Source organism: Spea bombifrons, chromosome 4 (assembly GCF_027358695.1).
Source record: "Spea bombifrons isolate aSpeBom1 chromosome 4, aSpeBom1.2.pri, whole genome shotgun sequence".
Classification (NCBI taxonomy): domain Eukaryota; kingdom Metazoa; phylum Chordata; class Amphibia; order Anura; family Pelobatidae; genus Spea; species Spea bombifrons.
The window spans coordinates 73,625,011-73,648,760 of NC_071090.1; the positions used below are offsets into that span (position 1 = coordinate 73,625,011).

At 40.7% G+C, this 23,750-nt stretch overlaps 2 protein-coding genes across 3 annotated transcripts; one reads left to right on the forward strand and one right to left on the reverse strand.

The window, feature by feature from the left end:
* The first annotated feature begins 491 nt into the window (after positions 1-491).
* On the forward strand, positions 492-2,483 carry SENP8 (SUMO peptidase family member, NEDD8 specific). Its single transcript, XM_053465032.1, has 2 exons — positions 492-614; positions 1,664-2,483. Coding segments are annotated over exons 1-2 (645 nt in total). The 5' UTR covers positions 492-612; the 3' UTR covers positions 2,307-2,483.
* A 4,655-nt stretch (positions 2,484-7,138) lies between these two features.
* Positions 7,139-22,130, reverse strand: PKM (pyruvate kinase M1/2). Of its 2 annotated transcripts, none has more exons than XM_053465018.1 (11): positions 21,981-22,130; positions 17,356-17,518; positions 17,042-17,133; positions 14,858-14,989; positions 14,584-14,770; positions 13,847-14,117; positions 13,165-13,315; positions 12,573-12,725; positions 8,560-8,726; positions 7,952-8,133; positions 7,139-7,668 (listed from the first exon to the last, which is right to left on the reverse strand). In XM_053465018.1, the coding sequence occupies exons 2-11, from the start codon at positions 17,510-17,512 to the stop codon at positions 7,562-7,564; spliced, it is 1,599 nt and encodes a 532-aa protein (XP_053320993.1). In that variant the 5' UTR covers positions 17,513-17,518; positions 21,981-22,130; the 3' UTR covers positions 7,139-7,561. The 2 variants fall into 2 exon arrangements, with proteins under 2 accessions (XP_053320993.1, XP_053320994.1); XM_053465019.1 differs by lacking the exon at positions 21,981-22,130 and adding an exon at positions 18,568-18,706.
* Positions 22,131-23,750: the final 1,620 nt, after the last annotated feature.

The following is a 23,750-nucleotide window of genomic DNA, read 5'->3' on the forward strand; positions in this document are numbered from 1 at the left end:
GAAGTGCTGCCTTCCAGCAATATTATCCTAAATAAATTACTTATGCCACCACACATTATATGCTGTTGGCCCGCCTTACAGCGCTGTGGACTATGATGGCGCTACATAAATCAATAAATAAACGTAAATAAGACAGCAGCGTCCACTGAATCATTTTCCCTCAGTAAATGTGTGTGAACGTTGGAATCGCCTGATTCTCCGTCCTAACCCTTCCCTTTCCTAGGACTCAGTTACAAAGGCATTTCAGGAATGTATTAATATAAATCGAGTTCCCGTCCACAAGAAAGAATGCCAAACTTCGGAGAAGGGTTTTTTTTGTTTTGTTTTTTGGCACATCATGTAGACGTCATCTTGGAGCGTCGGAAGGTCAAAGAGTTCTAAGCGGAGAGTTTTCGCTCAGCAGCTTTACAACTCTGTCTCCGTCGCAGGCGCCATTTTTGTGGAGACAATTATCATGCTTTTTCCAGAATCTTTGGTCTCCTACAAAATGTCTGCCTTAACCTTACTGTGAGCAGCGATGAAGGCGCTTTACCGAAGTCAAACCGGTTAAGTCCGTTTGTAAAGCTTTCAGACGGAGGCCCTCGTAGAAAGCGGAGTCTGCTGCTGGAAGTAATGTATATCGCCACTAGGCATGACCTGTCATTCTCTGTTGCAGATACATTATACCGGCGACCTCATTTTAGGTCCCGTTGTGAGTCACGGGGGTGTTATAAGTGTCACGTGGTAGCTGATGAAAATGTTAATTTTATTAATGCGGAATATTAAACTAATAGTCATTATAAGCTAAAGTTTGAATATAAATTGGATTAAATCGAATGCTCCTCAGTTTTTTTAGTCACAAACACCATGTAGTTTCTAAACACTCCCCTCTCTCTTCCCACTAGAGTTGCCACATCAGCCATTTTTTTTCCTGGACACATCTAATTTTATTTTTCACATGTTGCTGACCGCATTCTATTAAGTGCTGCCCTGCAGTATCCTGGAAGTAATTATTCACAGAAGGGAATAACTAAATTAATCATGTTAATAAAGGAAAACACGCCATAGATTGTGTTCAGTAACATGTAGAAATTTTAGGCGCCCAAGAAAAAAAATGGCCAATATGGCAATATTACTTTATTAATGATGTAATGGATTGATATCAATGGACCGTTGACCCTTTGGGATCCAAGTCCCAAAGCAAAAATTTGCAAATACACAACATAATTAATTCATTCAACAATATGAAATTTAAATCTGTACAATTCGAATTTTTTAAATGTACCCGTTCAGTGTCATGAAGCGTATTCAAATATTTAAAAACATAGAAAATCAGGAAGGTCAGATGTGTATTGGGAAATGTTGAGTACTAAAGCGTACATTTCGTATAACTAAACTCAAAGTAATTGTGACCTTTATGCGGTCGAGGTTCATGCATTAGGTTTCTTGTCTATATCTTTTTCTTCTAATATAGGTTAAATGTATATTAGAGTCTCTTGTGCGTTTTACTGTAATTAAAAAAATAAAATGCCAGGTTGCTTCTGCTACGGTAACTAATGAATGCATGCAGTAAAATGCATTGGAATGCATGCAAAATGACATTAGATGATGTTGTGGTTTAAGATTAAATTATGCTGTGTACTGAAATGTGTTTTTTGTATTCCATCTTGTGGATGTCCTTCAGGATGGAGAAGATACTACTAAGTTATGGAGACTCCCTCTTGCGCTCTTCAGATGTTGCACTCCTGGATCCACCCCACTGGCTGAATGATAACATTATTGGTTTCATCTTTGAGTTTTTGGCCTCCAATCAAGATCCCTCCATATCTCAGCGAGTGGCCTTCCTCAGTCCTGAAGTGAGCCAGTTCGTTAAGTGCTGCGAAAGAGATGCCCCTGACTTCCTGCAACCACTGGACTTGCCCAGTAAAGACCTTATCCTGCTGCCGGTCAACGATAACACAGGGTCAGAAGCAGGGGGCACACACTGGAGCCTGCTCGCCTACGTTCGACATATCCCCATCTTTCTTCACTACGACTCAGCACCTGGAACCAATGCTCCTCACGCCAGACTTATGGCCAGGAACTTAAGGACTCTGCTTAATGGTTGTGATAGTTATCGAGAGGAACATTCTCCATCCCAGCACAACAGCTATGATTGTGGCATGTACGTAGTATGTGTGACTGAAGCCTTGTGTGAGCAGATAATGGGGGGAGCAGGCAGCCCAAGTCTGCATAAAATAACACCTCAATATGTAACCCAAAAACGGGCAGAGTGGAAGGAGATCATAAAAAGACTAAGCCGTAATTCTGAGAAGAAGTGTATATGAAGCAGCGAGACTAAAACAAAATATACGAAACACCATCTCTTTTATAAACTAAATAGTGTTTGGCCAACAAGGACACTAGGGGGGGTTGACATGCTGCATAAAATCTTTACCTACCTTGAATTCCGACCTCATGAAAAATATTTGTAGCTTTCTGAATAAATGTTGTCATGGCAGTGACTGTGTTTGAAATGTTGAATATATTGTAAAATGTCATCCCCCCCATCTTAACACAACATGTTATTGCCAGCAGTTTAAAAAAGTTTTACTGGGACTGAAGCCACCAGTGACCTCACTAGTTTACAGAATGTGCTCTTTCTTAAGATACGATTGCTCCTGGGGTATATACACTACAGGGAGAATTAGTAGGAGAGGTTTGGTTTTAACTTCACTACATCTTTACTTCATCTACGTTCGCTTTCTGCACCCAAACGGTGTTGCTGTAATGCCTCAATGTCGAGGCATTCAGCGACACTGAACACCCACCCCAGGATGCGCCGTGACTGCTCCGGAGAGCAGTCACAACCGCCACTGCAAGTGATTTTGCCAGATGCAGAAGTGAGTGATTTTGCCAGATGGATGCATGTCCTTTCAAAAGACTAAGGTTGCAGGTTGAATACAGGTACTGCATTCAACCATGCAAGTCAATGGAGCCCAGCTTTCTAATCACTATGTGATTAGTAAAATAAGATACATATAAAAAAATATTTTTATGAGCAAGTCCTAAAATTAGCTCTTTATCTTAAAACACATCTCGCATGGAAAGAGCTAAAAGAAAGGCATGTTAAAAATAGTTTAAAAAAATGTATGATTTGATGAGGTAAATTGCATTGGCCGAGTTCAACAATGTCCTAATTAACACAGGGAGAAAGATGACAACGTGCGTGGGAAAAATACACATTTAGAATTTAGACAATTTAGACTAATTTAGACAATGGCTGGTGGTAGAATTAGTGCAGGAAAAGAGTTAAACTACCAGCATTTGAAATACCCTGGGGTGTCTACTTTTCAAAAATATATGGTTTTATTGGGCACATTAAATTGGCCGGCTTTAAAGATGTACCAAATAGGGCATGAGCACAGGATCACCAAATAAAGTTCAACATTGAAAATTGTGCATGCCCCAAATGTGACCCTTTTGCCAGGCAAACTCGTGCATGGGGGTATCGCTGTACTTGGGGATGTTGCTTAACCCATATTGGGTTGTTGTGTGACAGTGGCATATACCAGGAGCTAAAAATTCATACAAGAAGTAAAATGTGTTTGGAAAAAAAACGCCAAAAAATGACAACCACAAAGTTTGCCAAAGGCTGGTGGTAGAATTAGTGCATGGAAATGGTTAAAATACTAACATTTGAAATACCCTGGGGTGTCTAGTCTTCAAAAATATATGGTTTGATGGGGTTAATTGCATTGGCCGAAATAGCACATGGGGGAAGAATTGCAAAATTTGGAAAAAATGGTTTTGAAATAGCAAAACGCTACCTGCCCCATAACGTGCAGAAAAAAACATAAAAACATTGGGTATTTATAAACTCAGGACAAATAGTAGACTCTATTTAACAGGTTGTTTTCATTAGCTTTTATAGATGAGTAAATATTTTCCAAGTAAGTCAGAAAAAGTCATTTTTTTCTAAATTTTTCACCATATTTTATATTTTTTAATGGTAAATGATATGATACAATCAAAACAATGACAGCTAAAGAAAGTCCTTCTTGTCCTTAAAAAAAACCCAATATATACCTTGTGTGGGAAAATTACAGCTAAACATGAGCAGCGCAGAAATGTTAAAACAGCCTTTGTCACGAAAGGTACAAAAAAAAAAATAAGCCATTGTCACGAAGGGGTTATTCCTACAAGGGCCCGAATGGCTCTGCTTAATCTGTTGTTTATGCTGTAGTATTTTTGTCTTATAATTAACTATGCATTGCGTAGGTCTAGAAAATAACTATGATTGATCCTTCAGGGGATTTAGTTAGTGATTTCAGCATCCACTTGGTGGCGCTATCATACACACACAAAAAAAAAAGGAAGCACTCCACCTTTGTGATAAATTGATGGTCTTAAATGTAAGGGAGTTCATAAACATTATCCATTTTTTCCCACAATTTATACAAGAACATTTTTAAAAGGTAAATGCTCCGAGCATGTACCAGCCCCTTCATCCCCATCGTGTTCTTTGTCCAGTCTAGTTTGGCTGGTAGAGTAGTAGTGTTTCCCTCACTCACCTGTGTGCTGCTCATGCTTCCAAGGATGGAGTGAGCAGAACTGAAAGAGGGGTCTTTTACTAAAGGTAGAGTTTGTGAGAGAATGGTGGCTTCAGCTTGTGGACTTCACTGTACACTGCGAATAGCAAACCTCAATGAACTTTTAATGCAAGAGCTTGGTTGGCCAGTCTAATGCATAGCAAAATCAGTGAGATTCAGTCTCATCAATTATGTATTGTGCAGGGCATGCTCAGCTTTTCCTTTCGGAGATACTTGTCACCGTTGACCCTTCATAAAATATAGCTAAATGAGTTACAACCACAGCTCTCCTGCAACTGGCCTGGAACCTGAAAAGCTTTCTGTGCGTTCACAGGTTTGATGACTTTTTTTTGTGCATTTGTTCTTTTGATACAGATTTCATGAAAATGTATATTTTCATTGCCTGGTGACTGATGGCTCGGTTTTTGGTTGTTAGGTGAGCCAGTTTCCAGTTGCCGCCTCCCCTTGAAAAGTTCAGAAGTTTACCTATTTGAGGGAACCAAGAAGATCCAGACATCTTTCTACCTTTGGATTTGGAGGGAGTGAATGAACCACATGAGGGGAGTGTAGTCCCAAAATACCCAGGTCCACTGTGATCTTAAATACCACTGGAAAGAAGGCCCTTTATCACACAGGAAGCACATCTCTGACTTTAAACAAAGAACATTATATATGTTTTACACTTGATGCTAATAGTGTAATAATTGGTTAAACAGCATCACCATATATTTAATTGCACAATACACTATTATGTTGGTTTTTATTAAAGATGTGGTATAGAATAATTTAGCAAAAGCCCAGGTTCCAAATTAGCCTGACAAATATTTTATTTTCGTCATTGAACCCAGTTACTATGTAACCCTTCATTCAACGTTCAGATGACCTCACAGTCTCCATGTGCACACTAAATTCAGGTATAATGTTTCTGAACAATGGTGTTAAATATTAATTCAAGGATTACCCCCCCCAATTATCAACCTAGTAGTCAATCGAGTAGTTTATCATAGCTCTTTCTTTCTGGAGTTGCCTTCCCATCTCTAAAACTATATTTAAGAGCAATACTGGGTCCTTGTTCACAAACTAAATTTTATATAATGTGATTTTTTTTTTACAGTTAATTACAGTGTGACAACATATTGTGGTTGGCAACATGTGAAGAGGTTAGCAGACTACTCATACCTGCAGTTTATTTATACAGGTAGTTGTAAAATATGGATTTTGTTGTAACAGACACGTTTATGATTACAAGTAGTGCATTCCAGCTTACCAAATCTATACATGCCTGGCTGTAAAGATAAGAATGTATTCCTACCACCGTGCACCCTTGCATAATAAAAAGGTAGTAACCATGTTTTACAAGTTCTGAAGATGGATAATGATAGGAAATTTGTGCTGCAGTAGTGAAGAGAAAGTGTGTACATACACACCCATCAGTCATAACATCATGACCACCTGCCTAGTATTGTGTAGGTCCCCTTTTGCTGCCAAAATAGCCCTGACGAAGCATGGACTCCACTAGACCTCTGAAGGTCTGCTGTGGTATTTGCCACCAAGAGGTTAGCAGCAGATCCCTTAAGTTCTGTAAGTTGCAAGGTGGGGCCTTCATGGATGCATTCTAGCGTCATGTGTTCTCCAGGTAAGCGACGCACACAGCCATCCACATAATGTAAAAGAAAACGTGATTCATCAGACCAGGCCACCTTCTTCCATTGCTCCATGGGCCTGCTATTATGCTCACACGCTCATCGTAGGCAGGTTTGGCAGCGGACAGGTGTCAGCATGGGCATCCTGACTGGTCTGCAGCTACACAGCCCCATAAGCAACAAACCGCCACGTTCAGAACCAGCATTAGCTTTTTCAGCAATTTGAGCTACAGTAGCTCATTTGTTGGATTTGACGACAACGGGAAAGCTTCTCCCCCTACGTGGATCAATGAGCCTTGGCTGCACATGACCCCCCGTCACCAGTTCACCGTTTTTCCTTCCTTGACCACTTTTGATAGGTACCGACCACTGCAGACCAGGAACACCCCACAAGCTGCAGCTTTGGAGATGGTTTATGTCAAGAATAAAGCTATTTCATAACTGGGAGAAGACAAATCTTACGTACAACCCAAGGGCCCATGAAAAAGCTTATGAAAGCCATCAGTGGCCCTGAAATGCACACACAAAGTCCTACCTAATTCTGTCCTTAAATCTTAATGCAGGAAACAATTTCATTTTATATCTGCAATCAGTAGACAGATTACCAAAGGCAGGACAAGACTGAAATAGCTGTAGATTACCCAAGACTGCCACTTCCTGCTTTAAATGTTTTGTAACTTTCCCAGGTGAGATACACATGTTGATCCACATGGCGAGTGATATATTTCTGTATTGATCAGTGTAATACGCAAAACTTGGGAGAAAATTCAGCACACAATGATAGACTACATATAAGAATCCAACATTGGGATTTAAACTGTTGGTTTTAAAGTGCCAACGCAGTTAATGATTCAATACCTGTGCATGTCATTTAGGCTACAAAATTGCTTTAGATCAAAGTAATGGGGGGGGTTAAAAAAAAAAACACAAAAAAAACAGACAAACTGCGTTTGTATAGTTTTATTAAACACTAAACTCAATGCAAGTGAAAGGTTGACAAGGACCAATGACGAAAGGGTATGAGCTTTTCCCCTATCCTCACACATCACAAGCTACACAGCTGCCCAGAGAATATACAGGACATTCTTACTGCACACCCGGGTACTTATACTAAGGGAGAGCGGGGAACTGTGAACACTAACAGCACTACATAATTTCCCATAAGGAGTGAGCAGCACGTAAAGATTGTTGGCTACTATGGGGAGTGCGAGTAGCAGCAGGAAATAGACTTGCAGTGCTGTGTACACACAGTAATGCCCTCCCTGTTGTGCACACAACCAGAATAGCGAGTGTTTTAGAAATGGGCAAAATCAGTTCTACGTGCCGAGAAAGGGGTGGGAGAACATGAGTAGATGGAAGGCAACCAGATTAAGGAACCGGGACCACTCGCATGGTGTTGGTGAAACCGGAGCCAGGCCGCCAGCCAGTTAACACAATCACAATATCCTGGCTCTTGAAGAAGCCACGTGCTTTACCTAGAACAGTGGAAACAGACAGATAAGAGAAAAGCAATCAACTATCTTTACTCTATACACTGGAAACAGATTTCCTACTGATTATTTAAAATTTCTTTTCATTTTTAGACTTAGTGTCTGGGATTGTGCCACAGCCCTAGCCAAGCATGTCTGCAACACGCAAACATTATAAAAAATTATAATATTTACTTAATTGGCACAATAGTAGCAAGATGCTCCAAACAGAATGTTACTGAATTGTTTATACTCCATATTGAAAACATTGACAAATGATCCCATTTACCAATCTCCATGGCAAAGTTAACACGTTGGTCCACATCCTCAGCCCAAGCTTCATTCACTGGCTCCCTGTACAAGACAGGGAATATACCACGGTAGAGATGAGCCTGACGAGCTGTTTGTTCATTGCGGGTAACGGCAATAATGGGCGCACGTGGGCGATAACGGGACACCAGGTGAGCAGATCTGGGAAGAAAAGGAGCTCAGATGTAGAAGACCAAGCAAATAAGTTAGTTTTACCAATCTACTTGTTTTCTATGGCTAAGAACATCACTGAATACATTCGTATGGGATGCTAGGATGGGGGTTCTTCACTCACTGTAACAGAAAGCTCTAAAGCTCAACTATAAATAGCAGAAAGGAAAAGGTCACAGAGCAACTGAGCAACAAGAGAAAGGTCATCTGTAATTAGAGCAGAAGCTTCAACCTGCCAGAGCCTTGCAGAACCAAATAAGAACCCACCCTTAACCCCCTACCAGAAAATGCCCCATAATCCCCACCCCTGCAACAATGCCTCAAATTAACACGTGTTATACATTAACCAGTTTACCTGCCACACAGTGTTCCATAAGCCACTGGATACACGTGGCCCTTTTCCCCATCCTCTCCTACCTGCCAGATTTTGTAAGAACGATGATGGCTCCACTGGAGCATTTGAATGATGCCTCCACTGCTCCAACAGCAGTCGCTTCTGTTGGATCACGGGTCAGAGGAGATACACGCCTCAGCTCCTCAAACAGCTGCCGGTGGAAAATGGCTGCCTCCGCCTCACGAGCAATCTATAGGTGGTGGGATGGGGGTGCAGCAAGTGCCCAATGCAGGGAATGGGGATGAGTGGATAAGGAAGGGGATGGGAGACATTCTCATCAGTCAGGCCCCTGAGATTCTCTTTACAGGCCCTACATCACATAAAACCATTCATACGAAACTCATACCGTGGACCCTCAGCTAGGGGCATGGTGGGGAGGGAATGGTTGGTCACGAGAAGCCGCAGCATGTTAGAAGCAAGAGGGGCAGGGTTGCAGACTCAGCCCTACCTGCCGGACTCTGTCAGCACTATGAGCGCACTTGCTAAGCATTTAAAAGATGCCTCCACTGCGCCTACAGCCATCGCTTCTGCAGGGTGCGTGGAACTAGTGGTAAGGCGAAAAAGTTCCTCGAAGAGCTGACGGTGGAAAATGGCAGCCTCGGCTTCCAGAGCAATCTGTGAGCCGGAGGGGAGGAGAGAAGGAACAGGAGAAAGAAAGGACACAGACCAAGAAAGAAAATAAAGCAGAGTGATTCTCTGCACCTATAGTCAGGAGTCACCGGTTAGTGAGAAAAGGTGGGAAGCTCGCGGGTTAAAAGAGATAAGAAGCCAACTTGATACCATAAAAAGCAGATAAAATGTAATCACCAGGCTGCACTTTTTCAGCAATTCAGGTCCATTGGAGCAAAAAACAAAAACAGGATGTCAACCACAACAGCTCTAGTGGCCTTGCAGTGCATTGAATCCAAATTGATTTAATCATTCAATATACATGTCTCACTGGTTATGGGCACTAAGATCCACAATATAATTTGTGAAATCCAACAGACATTTCTGCATGTTTAGTAGAAACAAAGTAGACCCTCCAATGAACAGAATGTAAAATTCAAGCTCTTACTGAGCAGTTTTTGCAAATAGAAGTCTGCATGGGGAGTTTGCTCTATTACCAGAAGCTTAATGCTTCAGCCTGGTGACTAGGGAACCCCTCATGAAACAATAAGCATCTATGACAGCGAACACACAGAGTAGCACTTTATCCAACAAATTTTCCCTAGAGTAGTCAGGCAAGGAAATGACTGGTGTGCCTTCTTTTAATTATATATATATATATATATATATATATATATATATATATATATATATATTTTTTTTTTTTTTAAGAAAGAAGTAATAGGAAAAGGTTTAAATCCTCCTGACGTTTTAGTTTTTGATGGCGGTTGAGACACTTTGCGATTACATATTTGTGCCTATATTTAAAGCCTAAATGGCACTACACCTCCAAAATCGCTACTTTTATTTACTCTTAAGTTGTTGTAGAATGTTTCATGTGCTTTTATTTTAGCTTATGTATAGCAATCTACAGTGTGGATATTTTGTTTTACATGCATGTAAGAAAGGGGATGAAAAAAAAATAAATAAAAAAAAAAACCCTCAAATTTGTCACTCAACATCTTTTATCCAGCTAGAGCAATTAATGCTTACTGCAGGATCAGCAAAAAAAGCAATGTGCTAAATAGCTTGAAAGCTCAGATCACAACTGAAGAAACCCAGATAATAAAATAAGAGGTTGCATCTTACATATGCCGTATTTGCTCGATTATAAGACGAGTAAGTGCTCTGAAAAATACCCCTCGTCTTATAACTATGAGTCTAAGATCCAGATCCCTGGAGCGCTGCAGAGGACCGTATCCTCCTGTCTGGTAACCTCCGCTGCTGCCGGCACTTCCACCGGACGTCCATCCCTGAGCGCCGGTGAAAGCGTGGGCAGCAGCGGTTGTCTAAGCGCATACCTTCCCCAGCTGCCAGAGAGGAGAATTCCCTGCAGTGCTACGGGGAATTCTCCTCTTTGGCAGCCGGCGAACGTCCGCTCGATTGACGCCGACAACCCCCACTGCAGCTGGCACTTCCGCCGTAGCTTCTATGACGGTGCACCGACATCACATGACCTTCCGGTGCCTCCACCCGCTACCCCATTAGACACCAGGGAGTCAGAAGCACAGGTAAATCGGGGGGGGGGCATAAGGCTTTTCTGGAGGCAGAGTGCCCTATAATATGTCTTTTAACCCCCTATATGCCAGAGAAGGTTAAAAGGCATATCATGGGGCACAATGGTGTATAGGGGGTATAAGGCATTTCTGGAGGCAGATTGGGAAGCCTGGGGGCAGATTGGCAGATAAAAACAAAAGGTTCTCAATCATAGCTTTTATTAAATATGAAAAAATTGTTCACATGAATATTTACTAGTAAAACATTTTTCCTATAGAGTAGTCTTATATTCAGGCTCTCTTCATTAAATATTCAGATTGGGTGGGGGGGGTCGTCTTATAAATCAAGCAAATACGGTATTTTTGTATTTCTAAGTGGAGAGTTCTCATCTATACAAAACACACTCCCTCCTCAGAAAATTAGGATGGGATAAGTCACAAAAGGGTGACCAGAATTCCAAGTCCGAATGTTTGAAATATAGCAAATTACAAAATTAAATCAAACTACCAAAGATCTCAGCACACTGCCCCAGAGCTCGAACACTGTGCCACTCAGCCCTACCATGCCAAAGCAAGTGTAGCAGCCAATAAATAAATGGGTACTTTAGTCAAGGACTCGAGGCACAAATTCCTCAAATAGATTTTGGAAGGAAACCCATCATTCTCTGTTAGAACTGGGGAACTTTCTTTCATACCTGGGTTTGTTTTATTTTCACATTTGCAGTTGTATTTTCATGCCTGGAAGGGTTTAAGTGGTTTACCACCATTTATTCATAGACCAAAACTGATGCCATAACTGCTTGTCTTTAGACTTTCAGAAGACAGTTTTCTGTAACATGTGCAACGAAGGGGAAGGATAGAGCAAATTCCATGATCGCCGACAACGCCCCCCCCAAGCTACACACTTAGGTATATAAGTAGCTATAAAGTGGTTACTTAACTTAGGTTGGTCTACTGATTTTAATAGAACATTTTCCATTGGCCCAATTATCTATTTTTTCATTCCTTAACCCAAAATTTATACATATTAGGATTTTCCATTTAGTGTAAATTTATCTTGAAAAGCATAAGTATATATTATCCACTTTGAGGGATAGCTTATTTTGTATACATAGTTAGATATTTCCCCCCCACAAGATGCACAACTAGTGTGCGCCTAGACATTACTTTTGAATATCTACATTTCTAGATTTGTAGCAAAGCAATGTCCAGTGCAGCGTGTTTTCATGCATGACAGGTGGACAGTAGACCTTTGTGCAAGCAGTGTTGCAAAAGTAATGCCACTGGCTCTGTATCTGTCCGTGTCAGCACTTTCCCACATTAGTTGTCATAACATGTTACCAAGTACATGGCACAGCCTGGACACCAACCCAGCATCGTGAATTTAAAGCCTGGCCTCACAGTGTCCCCTCCCCCATCACAAGGCACTGCAGTGGATCAGTACTGGAGCAAAAGCCTCTCATTCCATAGAAGGAAAGGAGAAGAGGAGGATGGTAGCAGAGAAGCATTAGCCAGCGCGCCCTATGTGTGGCCATTTGAATGCCTATGTTGCTTTCTGACTATAGCAAGCTTTATGCAGGAGTCAAGCGCGCAGAGCAAGCGGCAGACAAGCACAGAAGCCCACAGCAACTCAGCTGTATCAAAATTCACCATTGCCAACCATACACACTGTACATTCAAACACATACTGAAAACTGTTTATAAACATTGTATATTTGTGTACAAGTATTCAGAGACATGTTTGTTATGAAAAGAATAAATGTCACTGGAAGCTTTATTAGCAGTTTATTTTTGTGGGCACATTGGACCTACTATACAAGGAATATATGAACCTGGCCTTTATAAATAGTACTACAAAAAAAGATGTCTAGGTTTGCATAAAGCCAACTCACCGCATGTTGCATGCGTACAGCCTCCAGTGGATAGTCTCCTTTAGCAGTTTCTCCTGACAGCATGATACAGTCCGCACCATCCAGCACAGCATTGGCTACATCACTACCCTCAGCACGGGTAGGACGAGGCTTCTTGATCATACTTTCCAGCATCTGTGGGGAAATGCAACTAGAATCTTGATGTTCTGACATTTCCTATGCATCCCATTTGACAAAACTGCTTACAGTTAGGGAGTCAGGCTTAATTCATAACACATCCAATTACATCTATATAGAAGCCCACCAGAGTTATGTAGTGCTACATAATTGGTGTGGTGTAGAATAATACAATGTGGGCTGGCTAGCAAACATCAAGCAAGATAAATATATTGTATTTTGGACAGAAACAGCAGTAAACTGTCATAAGGCCCAACCTAGTTGGCTCAATTGTCTACCTGCAATAAAAACCACTCAGTTTGTTCCTAGATTGGTCTATCCCACGAGCATGCAGTTAAACTACCATACACAAGTTACACAATAATCTGTTACATGTAAGGCAGCATTGGGCTTTACACTTTCCAGACACCAACATTAAAGAAATGACCGGCAGTACCTGAGTGGCACAGATCACAGGTTTGCCAGCACGATTGCAGCGGCCAATCATCATCTTCTGGGCCAGGAAGACTTTCTCAGCTGGGATCTCAATACCAAGGTCACCACGTGCCACCATAATGCCGTCACTGGCTTCAAGGATCTCATCAAACCTTATTTAGTATAGCATTACATAAGTAAATACAGTTCTTCAAAGCATGTAGTTTGCTCAGGTGTATAAATGGCCATTATACAGCCTAACTGCAGACCATATTACGTTTTCCCATGTTTCTTTAGATTAAAACACTTTGCATGTACATTTGTGTTCCCACTCTGTCCTTTGCAGTTCTAATACTGCCCATTATCCCATCCCTCTTGGGGATACTTAATGAGTTGTGGGTGCATATCTGCCATCTAATTGCAGCTTTAAAAAGGTTGTACTGGAAAAGGGTGCAACTTTCCTCCATCTCATACTTATTGCCTAGAGATGGAGAAGTAACCAGGAGCTTCCTAAAACAGTTTTCATATTTTGTATTAGAAAATATACAATACAGAAAAGACAGAGCTTGCTCATGTTAAACCTAACAATTTAAACACCTGCCGTTTACTGTTGGTATTTGTTCTAGACAACACAAACAATGCCTTCTAGATAGACTAAAATGAACAATCAGCACCCCTTGCTAGGATATTTAACCTTTACTTACCTACGAACTCCTTCATGGTTTTCAATCTTGCTAATAATCTTGATGTTTTTGCCTTTCTCTCCAAGAACCTCTCTAACAGCATGCACATCAGATGCTTTACGGATGAAGGAGGCAAACACCATGTCCACTCCCTGCTCCACTCCAAACTGCAGATCCTGGATGTCTTTGGCAGAAACTGCCGGCAGATCTACAGCGGCCCCAGGAAGGTTCATACCTTTCTTGCTACCCAAGGAACCTCCATTCTCCACTTCTGTCAGACAGTAATCTTTGCCTGAAAAATTTCACAACAAAATGAGTACAAAACAGAAATGATCCACAGTGGTATGTTTCTGAACTGTGCTGTGTGTATTCATTGATATATATTATAGTAGCAAACAGTTACTGTTATGGGTATTAAGATTACATTAAAATGTCCCTTTTATCCTATCCCACAATAAGCAAGGGAAGAAATGCAACCTTTGGCTTCCCATACTACTTTATTATACCTATGATATAACTACTTTGGACCCCAATAGCTTACAAAGTGTGTGTGTGATATGCACATGTGAAAGTAAATAAAATGATTTCCTCTCAAAGTCAACGAGCAGTTTTGAAGAGCTCCAAATACAATGTATTTTGTGTAATGAACACATACATGGGATATAGCCCGGTGAGCGTGAACTGCTTCGCACCAAACCAGATTTCTAACTAGGAAGCGCATGTAACTCATTTAAGGAGAAACTTGATTATCCTCTTACCCACTTCCTTGACCAGCAGAGAAATAAGTCCATCATCCACATAGATTTTGCTGCCAGGTTTTACCACCTTGGTCAAATTCTTGTAATCCATCCACAGGATAGTGTCATCACATTTTTCCTGGAAGGCATCATCCAATGTAATCTTAAGAGGAGCACCCTTCTTCAGCTCTACTTCTGCTGTGCCACTCTGCAAGAGACAGAGGAAATGTCAGGGAGGATAAATACAACAAGGGCAATGGAGAAACAACCATGGACTAGGTTATTAAGTACTCACTCCTTTGATAAGACCTGTTCGGATTTCTGGTCCCTTTGTGTCTAGGGCAATTGCTACAGGCCTGTAGGTAATGGGGTTGGAAGCAAAGCTCTCTGTGGCTTCACGTACATTTTTGATAGTGCTAGCATGGTACTGCGAAGAAAAAAAAAATAGAAAACCCCTTTTTACTTGAAAAACAAATTGAAAATGTTACAGATTATTGTTACCACTATGACTTGGTACAAAGTATTCACAGAAAGAATATGTTTCAGCCCTTGTAGTTTGCTAGATTCTTTCTGCTCCAAAGACATCAAACCTTATTTGGTCCCGGTTCTGTCCTAAATTCAGAACAGCTTTGTGTTTGTCCCATGCACTGTATTAACTACTGCTGAGGCTGTTCAACCAGCCACTCTTTCATTAAAGTACAACTCCCTTACATTACATCTAAGCCTCTGGCACCCTTGTTAGGCCGCAGACTTCTTGTTCTAACATTTTATTCTCCTGCAGGTATACACTTCCCTCTTGTACTTTATTGAATCTATCTCTTCTCACTCAAGTTCTACATATTGAGATCCTTTAGTCTTTCCTTACAGTTTTTATCCTGCAAAGTAGAGCCCTGCGGGTGGACCATTACCACCCGCTCCCACAACACATGTCCAATCCCGCAAACATTTATTCACTCATTCATTCCCTTAATCACGCATATTCGTTCATACAAACTCCCCCACCCCCTTACCAGAACTGCAGATTTCCCGCGCACTCCCGCAAGGCTGCCTTCGGGTTGCTCGCACAGAGTCTTCTCTTGTCAGTCACATGACGTGACGTAAATTCACATGACTACACTGGGTTCCTGAAGGCAGCCTTGTGGGAGTGCGTGGGATTAGTGGGACCCGCAGGTACATCGTCTGACTGCCCACAACACCCGAAAAACTGCCCGCACCCGCAAGTTTTTTTTTTTGACGGGTCCCGCATCCCTATGCAATCCTCTACTGCAAAGAGTCACCATTTTAGTAGACCTCCTCCGAGAGATAACAATAAGAGTCAAGCTGAATAGGGAATTTACATTGTTACATATAGTATATCAATCTGAAAATCCAGTTCAATTTTTACTAAGGCAAGTTCTTCACAGTTACATTTGTTATTGTGTGGATAGTGGTGGGACCCGCCATCTATATTTTGCAAGATATTGAAATTACAACAGTGTTCTGTACCACACACACGACAAAAAGGTTTTCTATGGCATATAGTGCACATATTTAATCATAATTCACGGTTCTCATGACTAACCAAAAGCTTCATTTTGCAGAAACATGTCAAACTGATGTATTTTATAAAGTTTCATGAAACTTATTTGCAATTTATATGTCTTTCAACATTTCCTGTTGGATAATGCAGAGCTTCTGCTTTTTCGATAAACTAGACGTTTAGGGTGCTACAAGTTTCCGCAGGCATATCGTACTGCTGATACACATACATTCGATGATCTTATTGCAGCTACAAATTATTGGGTCCAGGACACTGAACCAGTCATTGACCAAAAACTGGTATTAAACAAAAGCAGCTGGCATGCCTGCCACCTGTTTTCATCAATGCAATGTAAAAGGTAAAAATAATAATTTGGAAGTCATTTCAAGTTGAAGATTTTAATTATTAAGTACAGTCTACAGGAACTGAAATGAACAGAAGAAATAGGGATAGTGAATAACCTTAAAGAAACAGGCATCAGGTAGGTAATTGTTCAAGCAGAGCTTCTCACTATAAAACTATTTCGCCAGCAGGGAAACAGGGACAGTGAAGAAGCCAATTTGGAAACGCAAAGGAGTCTATTCGCTAAAGCAGGAGTGTTGTGGCTTCAATCTTAATAATGCTGGGACACTAGTGTGTCTCCAACACATCATGGCAATACATTCCCTGCATCTTTCTGAGCACGGTAGTGTAACCATTGGGCCACGTGCCTCAAACCACTGCATGAGGCTTGTCCTGGAATTTAGAGATCAGTCTGGCTGAATGTTATGCCAACACTTAAATCTACACATAACTATTGGATTCCTAAATAAAAAGGGTGAATGTGAGAGCTCAACACGGCCATAGAAACCTATTTTTATAACAAACAGCTGCAGAGACCCGATTAGGTTTCCTTATTGACCTTTCTTAGTGGCCGTTGAGGGCAAGAAGCTGGGCCATCCAGTGCCGCTCATTTCTTACCTCATGCGTCCCATGTGAAAAGTTCATACGAGCGACATTCATCCCAGATTTAATCATCTCCTTTAGAGTTTCAACAGAACGAGATGCTGGGCCTGATGTGAAAAAGAATTTGCATAAGTGTACTCAAACAGATTAGGAGATCCAAAAAAAAAACAACGTTAACATGTAAATATTTTTACACCCTCACACAACATTATATAGTTTATTGTTTCTAAAGGTATCAAATGGACACAACATACCCAAGAAGAATTACAGTAGACAGATTAGGAGACTGGTATTTAAATATTAGCTTTCACCATTTTACCAGCATTTACCGATAGTGCAGATAATTCCAGTGTTCCGTGCCACAATAGGCTCGGAGTCAATATCGAGACGACACATGTGCTCCAGGAAGGTGTCTGCCATGGCTGCATGCAGCTGCTGAGTCTGGATAAAGGCGCTCCCCGCCTCGGATGCTTGAGACTTAGACATTGCGACCTACACAAAATAGAAGAGAAACACCACATTAACAGATGCACGTTTTATAATAACATTAGCTCCGTAACACTCTGTGAACTAAAGAGTTTGTGAAGTCATGCACCGAAGGCAAAGCAAACTCACATTGCAGTTTTAAACCTGAAAGCACTAGAATGACAAAACTGCACACCAGATGAGACTGGATTTAGGTAAAAAAGCAAGAAAGGAGACAACAGATAAATGCATACTAGGCACGTATAAAACATCAAGATCATATAGTGTCCCATGTTTATAGTTTTATTTCAAAGACAGAAAATGTCAAATTAACGCAGCAGAACCAGCATTCAGCACTGACTCAAATTCAAAGTGATTCAATGTTTAAGGCTTCCTCCTGGTTCAATGCAAGACTCAGCATGCACCAAGAGCATAAGTGTTCTATAATTATGGGATAAGAAAGCATCTATATTCACTTGTTAAAACTGCAGACTTCCAAGAAACAAAACATTTTCCTAGCCATTTATTGCCTACTTTTTAATCATCCTAGATGTAACCCTCACAACTTCAATGCTTTATACACTTCCCTGTTGCTGGGAGAATGATTAAAAAACAAAACAAAACATGAAATGCATCATTGATTGACGTGATTCGAAAGCAAGCATATTCTGACCTTTGTATAGTTGCGATAAAGACTAGCTTTGCTTAAGGAAAAAAACCAAGATTACTCATTTCCTCCCTCTCATAGGAAATTCTAAAAAATACATCTCAGAATAGCTTCCTACTCACCTACTGTCATTTTAATACATACTACTAAAGCTTGTTTCCCCGTTCGCTGATGCACAGTTAGTAAGAAGTTAGACTTCACACTTCTGATGCTGTACATAAGCACATGGGATAGGAAACAGGATAACCTTGAAAAGGAAACAAGGATGCCGGCTAACTGGATGTTGAAATCTGCGTGAAATCTAAGTTTTTTTCATACTGGAGTTTTCTTTGATCTCATCTCATACAAGCGTAGCCATTAATACAAAGAATTCACGATGTAGAATGCTATAAAACTGCACAGTACGTACCAGATTCCGTGCTTGCTGCTCCTACCTCCGGGTGAGACTGCTAACTGGCCTGGACCACTCACCCCACTAGCATCTCTGTGCTGCTGCCCCCTCCCTGCAATAACATGCCACCCGAGGCTCCGCCCACTGCATGTAAGCCCCAGACTGTACGTGCAGCTGAACACGAGCACGTCAGATGGAGAGAGAGCGACAGTCACACAGTTCTAGATGTACAGACCCATTCATCTCACACATAAGGAGACAGAGCATTTCGGCTGCCCCCTGTGCCCACACAATGCATCTGATGGCTTTACAAACTTCTCCACCTAACTGGAAACACACAAATGCTGAATGCAGCCAGGTGCGACCAGAGCACACCACACGTTCTAGGTTTAAAGGAAATCATCTTACCATTAACCTTTAATGATACAGAGAGGTGGAATCCTTCTATACTCAATATTCATTTGCACTAAAATAAGTCACTGTTGTCATAGCAGAGCTTACATGTAAAGGTCTTTTTCCTGGATTTGCTTCAAACAGACAGCAATGCTGGAAACCTGCACATTACCAAGTATTGCACGTACATGACCAGCTTCCCCACGCTTCATACATATTATTTATGACTACATAGAAAACCTCCTACTCCACCAGAGGATATTACTCAGCTTTTCTGTTGGATTTCAGACAGGAAGTACCTGACTAAGCAAGGAGCCCTGTGGTATTCATTTTCTTTTTATGAAGTGAATGTGGCAAGAGTATGGTGAAAAGAATGAAAATCTTGTGCAAGGCTATATATTCAGGGAAATAGAAGCAGGGTATTAACTCATATGGGTGGATAAGAAGAAAACAATTTTTATAGGATCTATACTTTTGAGATGATACGTTTCTAAGAAAACTATAAATGATAGATGAATTAAAGAAAAAAATAATTGTGTGAATGTATTTTTTGCCTGCTTGTACAAAGCCAATTCAAACAGAATTTTAAGTGCCATCATTCTAGAATAAAGTGCATCATAAAAATGTTTGTTATCCAATAAAGGGTTAGTCGCTTAGAGGATTTTACACAATTCTGACATGGAGCCTTTAAAGGGGAAATATACAATGTATAGCTTTAAATTATTTGTAGAAGTAAGGTATTTTTCAGATAACCTTCCTTTTCTAGAGATACAGCTTACACTGATAATTACAACTTGACCTCTACATCTCAAGGACAAATGCATCATCCCTCGAGGCAAGCATGCGCCTGTTATTTTAAACATTCATTGATCAGTAAGCAGAAAAAAAATACAAAAAACCACTAGGATTGCTTGAAATAGCTTGCCAATAACCTATGGCATTGCCCCGAAAGGCCACGCTTCTATATGCAGTATGTGGACTCTGTAGCTCCCTTATCCTGCGTGGCTTGCTTATAGAAAGATCAACTGAGCCAGAGAATGGCCGGACTGCCATAGTAAAGCTTTCAGTGCTGTGTCATCTTTAGCAAACATGCGAGGGACTCTTGTGGCCCTCCTATTGCATTGATAATGCAGCCACTGTTTCCCATAATTTAGCTTGTTAAATCATGGGTGCCACCTGCCATCAGGTCAACGTGGCATTCCTTATCCGCATTGCAACGGACTCTAACACGACCCTTGAAAAGGACACAGGGCGTCTTCAAGCAGAGTGCTTAATATAGCTGCTCTATAGATATCTGTAACTCCAAATAACATGGCCTAAGTGAGGGGAGGGTGGGCAGAATATATGCCATTACACCCACATCATCCTTTGCCAGAAAGCAGGTTCTGCAGCCGTACCGTAAATAAGTTCAAACATTACCCGAGCAAATAGAAAGGGAAAAAAACAAATTGAGGTCCTGAGTAAAGTGGATTTTGGAGCATTGTTACCGCAGCCATCAACAAAATATATTATGTTATGGATATTACATATGGTTATTCAGACCGCATAAGGTGGATATGTTGCTTCCTACTGGCCACATGTAACTGGCAAAAGAGGTGGGGGAGTATGGAGAGAAGGATTTACCTACATACCAGAAGGGAAGAGGGAAATGAACAAATTTTTGGAGACATAACCCTACTAAATACATGTGAATATTAGACTGCAACATGCTTTATAAATGCTTCAGTTTGTCTTGGCAGAGTTTGCTGTGTTTTATTGTGCAATAACTGACAATATGGATTTTAATAGATACCAATAAAACATGTTCACAACACCAAGTAACATACATGGAAGGTAGACCTAAACGAGACGTTTAGCATTTACACTGATTTGCTAAAGTCAATGCATAAAGCTATATGCTTTAAAGCATTGATACAACCCAAGTTCTTATCTAAATGTTTTATTTAGGCGTGTTCATACTCGGCGTGTAACAGTGGATACCTACAATTAAGAACATGCCTCAAAAGCATTCATAAGAACATAAAAGGATTAAAAGGGGTGTGTCAACTCAGCATGCGCAATCAACATGCTACAAGAGTTTGTGATGTGATATATATATATAAAATATATATATTGGTTTGTCTTAGGCTGTCAATTCTAGCTTTGTCAGATCCTTTGAATGTATGTACCATAAGAAGCATGGTGTAAATTGTTGGTATTAAACAGACTAGCAGGTGATTTATAAAACACTCCAACATAATTGCTCTGTCAAAAATTATTATTAGTGTGCTACCACTTACCAGATATATTTCCTATGTACTGGATGTGAAATTGCACAGTCATCTATAGGAACAACTATTCAATACTTACCGCTTACATTAAAACATATGTAGATAGAGAACATACGATGGCTTACTCAAATAAAACCGTTTTCAAAGAAACAAACACTAGACTTACAACCGCTCCAAGTATTGGTGCAATGATGGACCTGTAGACGCAGGCCCCCAAAGTATACACTACGTTATAGAGCACTTTTACGTGGAGCTTTCTGGAGGTAGACCCACCATAATCAAGGTCAGATGGGACTTGTGTTATCACGGGTACCCCAATACTTCCGCGATTGCAGCACGCCTACATACAGCAGCCACATCACCATGGCAACTAGTGTTACCACATCTCTTAGAAGGGAGTAACCATCTTTAAAAACTGCATCACTATTTACACTGGGTTATATATTACACACACGTACTTATAAAATTACAAATATAATGACGCATTTAGAACACAGAAATATAGGGATAGACGTATGAGCGTATTAGTTACATGCATAATGAATTGCTTTCCCATTATCTACAAACAAAAGAACATAGTACATAAAAATCCCCTCATAATTATCTGTTGCATCGTGGAGACGTCGATAATACAAGATGGGATGCACAAAGTACGTTACGTATTAAATGCAGGAAATGTCAGCCTAAAACCGCTCCCGTATAAGATTATACTGCCCTACTAAAGCGGGAAACCCTCATGAGCATACATAGCGGTATATGGCTCGTTACCTTCAGTTATGGGTGTATAGAGCAATTACACAACAAGCAACACTCCCTCTTTCTCCTCGCCCGTCTGACAGTTGCCGGCTACACTGAAGCAAGGTGATCTCTGCAGCGCCAAATCACTGCCCTCACCTGCCGCACTGATCCTTGCGCCGCCCCTATTTAAGCAAAAACCTTCCCTTAAAATTGCAATTTCCCAACCGTTCCATGTCCTTGCAGCATATGACATGTTCAAAAGTTTCACTGGTTCGTGATCACGAAAACATTACTGAGAATTATGAAGTGGAACTACATTTTTTCGGCGGAAGATTACTTTAATTCTATTATCATGCAGTGACGCATTTTCTTTACTGGCCAATCATAAGATGCATTGGAAGCATCTGCTGGTTGCGTGCAGAGTCGCAAGAGCGCGCGTGCTATTTCTGACAGAGTTCCATCGGGGAACCGAGCTGTTTAATGCCACCCACTGTGGAAATTTGGTACTGCGCGGCTGGTGGACGATATTCAGGCCTTGAGAAAATTTGCAACAAGGAAAAGATAATTCTCAGAATAAGAAATGTTACTAGTCCGCTCAATCACAGGAGCAGCAGGACTTAACGAGTCCACTTGTTTCTACTCAGTCAGGAGCTAGTGGGAACAGTCTAAACCCAGTCAAGTGACGCAGTATTGTTTTTTATTTAAATAGTGCTGACAATTAACGCAGTACTTTTTACAATACATACGTTCAAAGGGTATGACAAAACTAAAACTAACGGATTAAGACCAACCCTTACATTGGGTAAAGAGGGCCCTGCTTGCAAGCTTACAATCGAGAGGAAAATTTAAGAGCCCGCGGTCCATTTTACACAATGGGCAGAAATGGTAGAAATGGTGCCGTAATACCTTGTTGCTCTGGCCACCATGATGGAGTTGGAAATCAAAATAAAAAGCCATTTTGGGAAAGTGCTGTATGTGTATAATTTTGTATTTTATTGGTTATGGATAATACTAATCAAGAATAGGTAGGTGGTTTGAGAAATTACTAAAACAAAATTGAAATATACGTCACCTTTAATTTTTTAGGGATAAGTTTGGTAACAAGAAGGAGAGCAGAGTGTCCCCAGAAATTAGTAGGCCACAGCCTTTAATTAAGGGCAGCCAAGTCTATTGCCCTTCCTATTATAAGTACTCCCTTGAGTTGGATTTTTTTACTCTGGCCATACTGATATAAAGCTGTTGTAAAACCAGCAGCAGGCATAAATGTTCCTCAATCAGGAAAATGACACTAGTGCAATTTAAACCATTATTGTTTTACTCTGGGCCCAGCTCACCGTTGTGTGGGAAATCAAGTAATACAATGCTGCATGTCTTAAAATTACTTTTTTTTTAATGGGCTATTTACAAACTTATGTATCAATTCTGTGATGCACTGTATTGAACTTACCACACATTGGTTCATATTCTGATTTCAGCTGCTTTGCTTAAAATATTAGAAGTATATGCCCTTCACAGCTGTGACATAATGTGCCAGTGTTACATGTGGTGGGCAGTGCTATGATGTCATATCATGAATCAGCCACACAGTACCCATTAATGTGCATGAGCAAGCCTGTTTCCCACGTACTGTCAGGACTTATCCAATTTACAAAAACATGTTCATTCACTGTAGTACCAAGAAGGAAGGTATTTTAACAGTACCTCTCATTGAATTACCGTAATATTGCATTACATTAATTAATTTATAGTTTGCTAGCAGATTCTATAACACTATTATAATAGGAGAAAATTACCAATAAT

What these genes read in the sequence shown, in the direction of transcription:
- PKM (XM_053465018.1), bottom strand. Translation starts at nt 17,512, where the DNA reads ATGTCTAAGTCTCAAGCATCCGAGGCGGGGAGCGCCTTTATCCAGACT. An exon ending in GTTCTTACAAAATCTGGCAG is followed by an intron (nt 8,134 to 8,559) that starts GTAGGAGAGGAT and finishes TTTTCTTCCCAG; the next exon opens with ATCTGCTCACCTGGTGTCCC. An exon ending in TAACTTTGCCATGGAGATTG is followed by an intron (nt 7,669 to 7,951) that starts GTAAATGGGATC and finishes CCACTGTTCTAG; the next exon opens with GTAAAGCACGTGGCTTCTTC.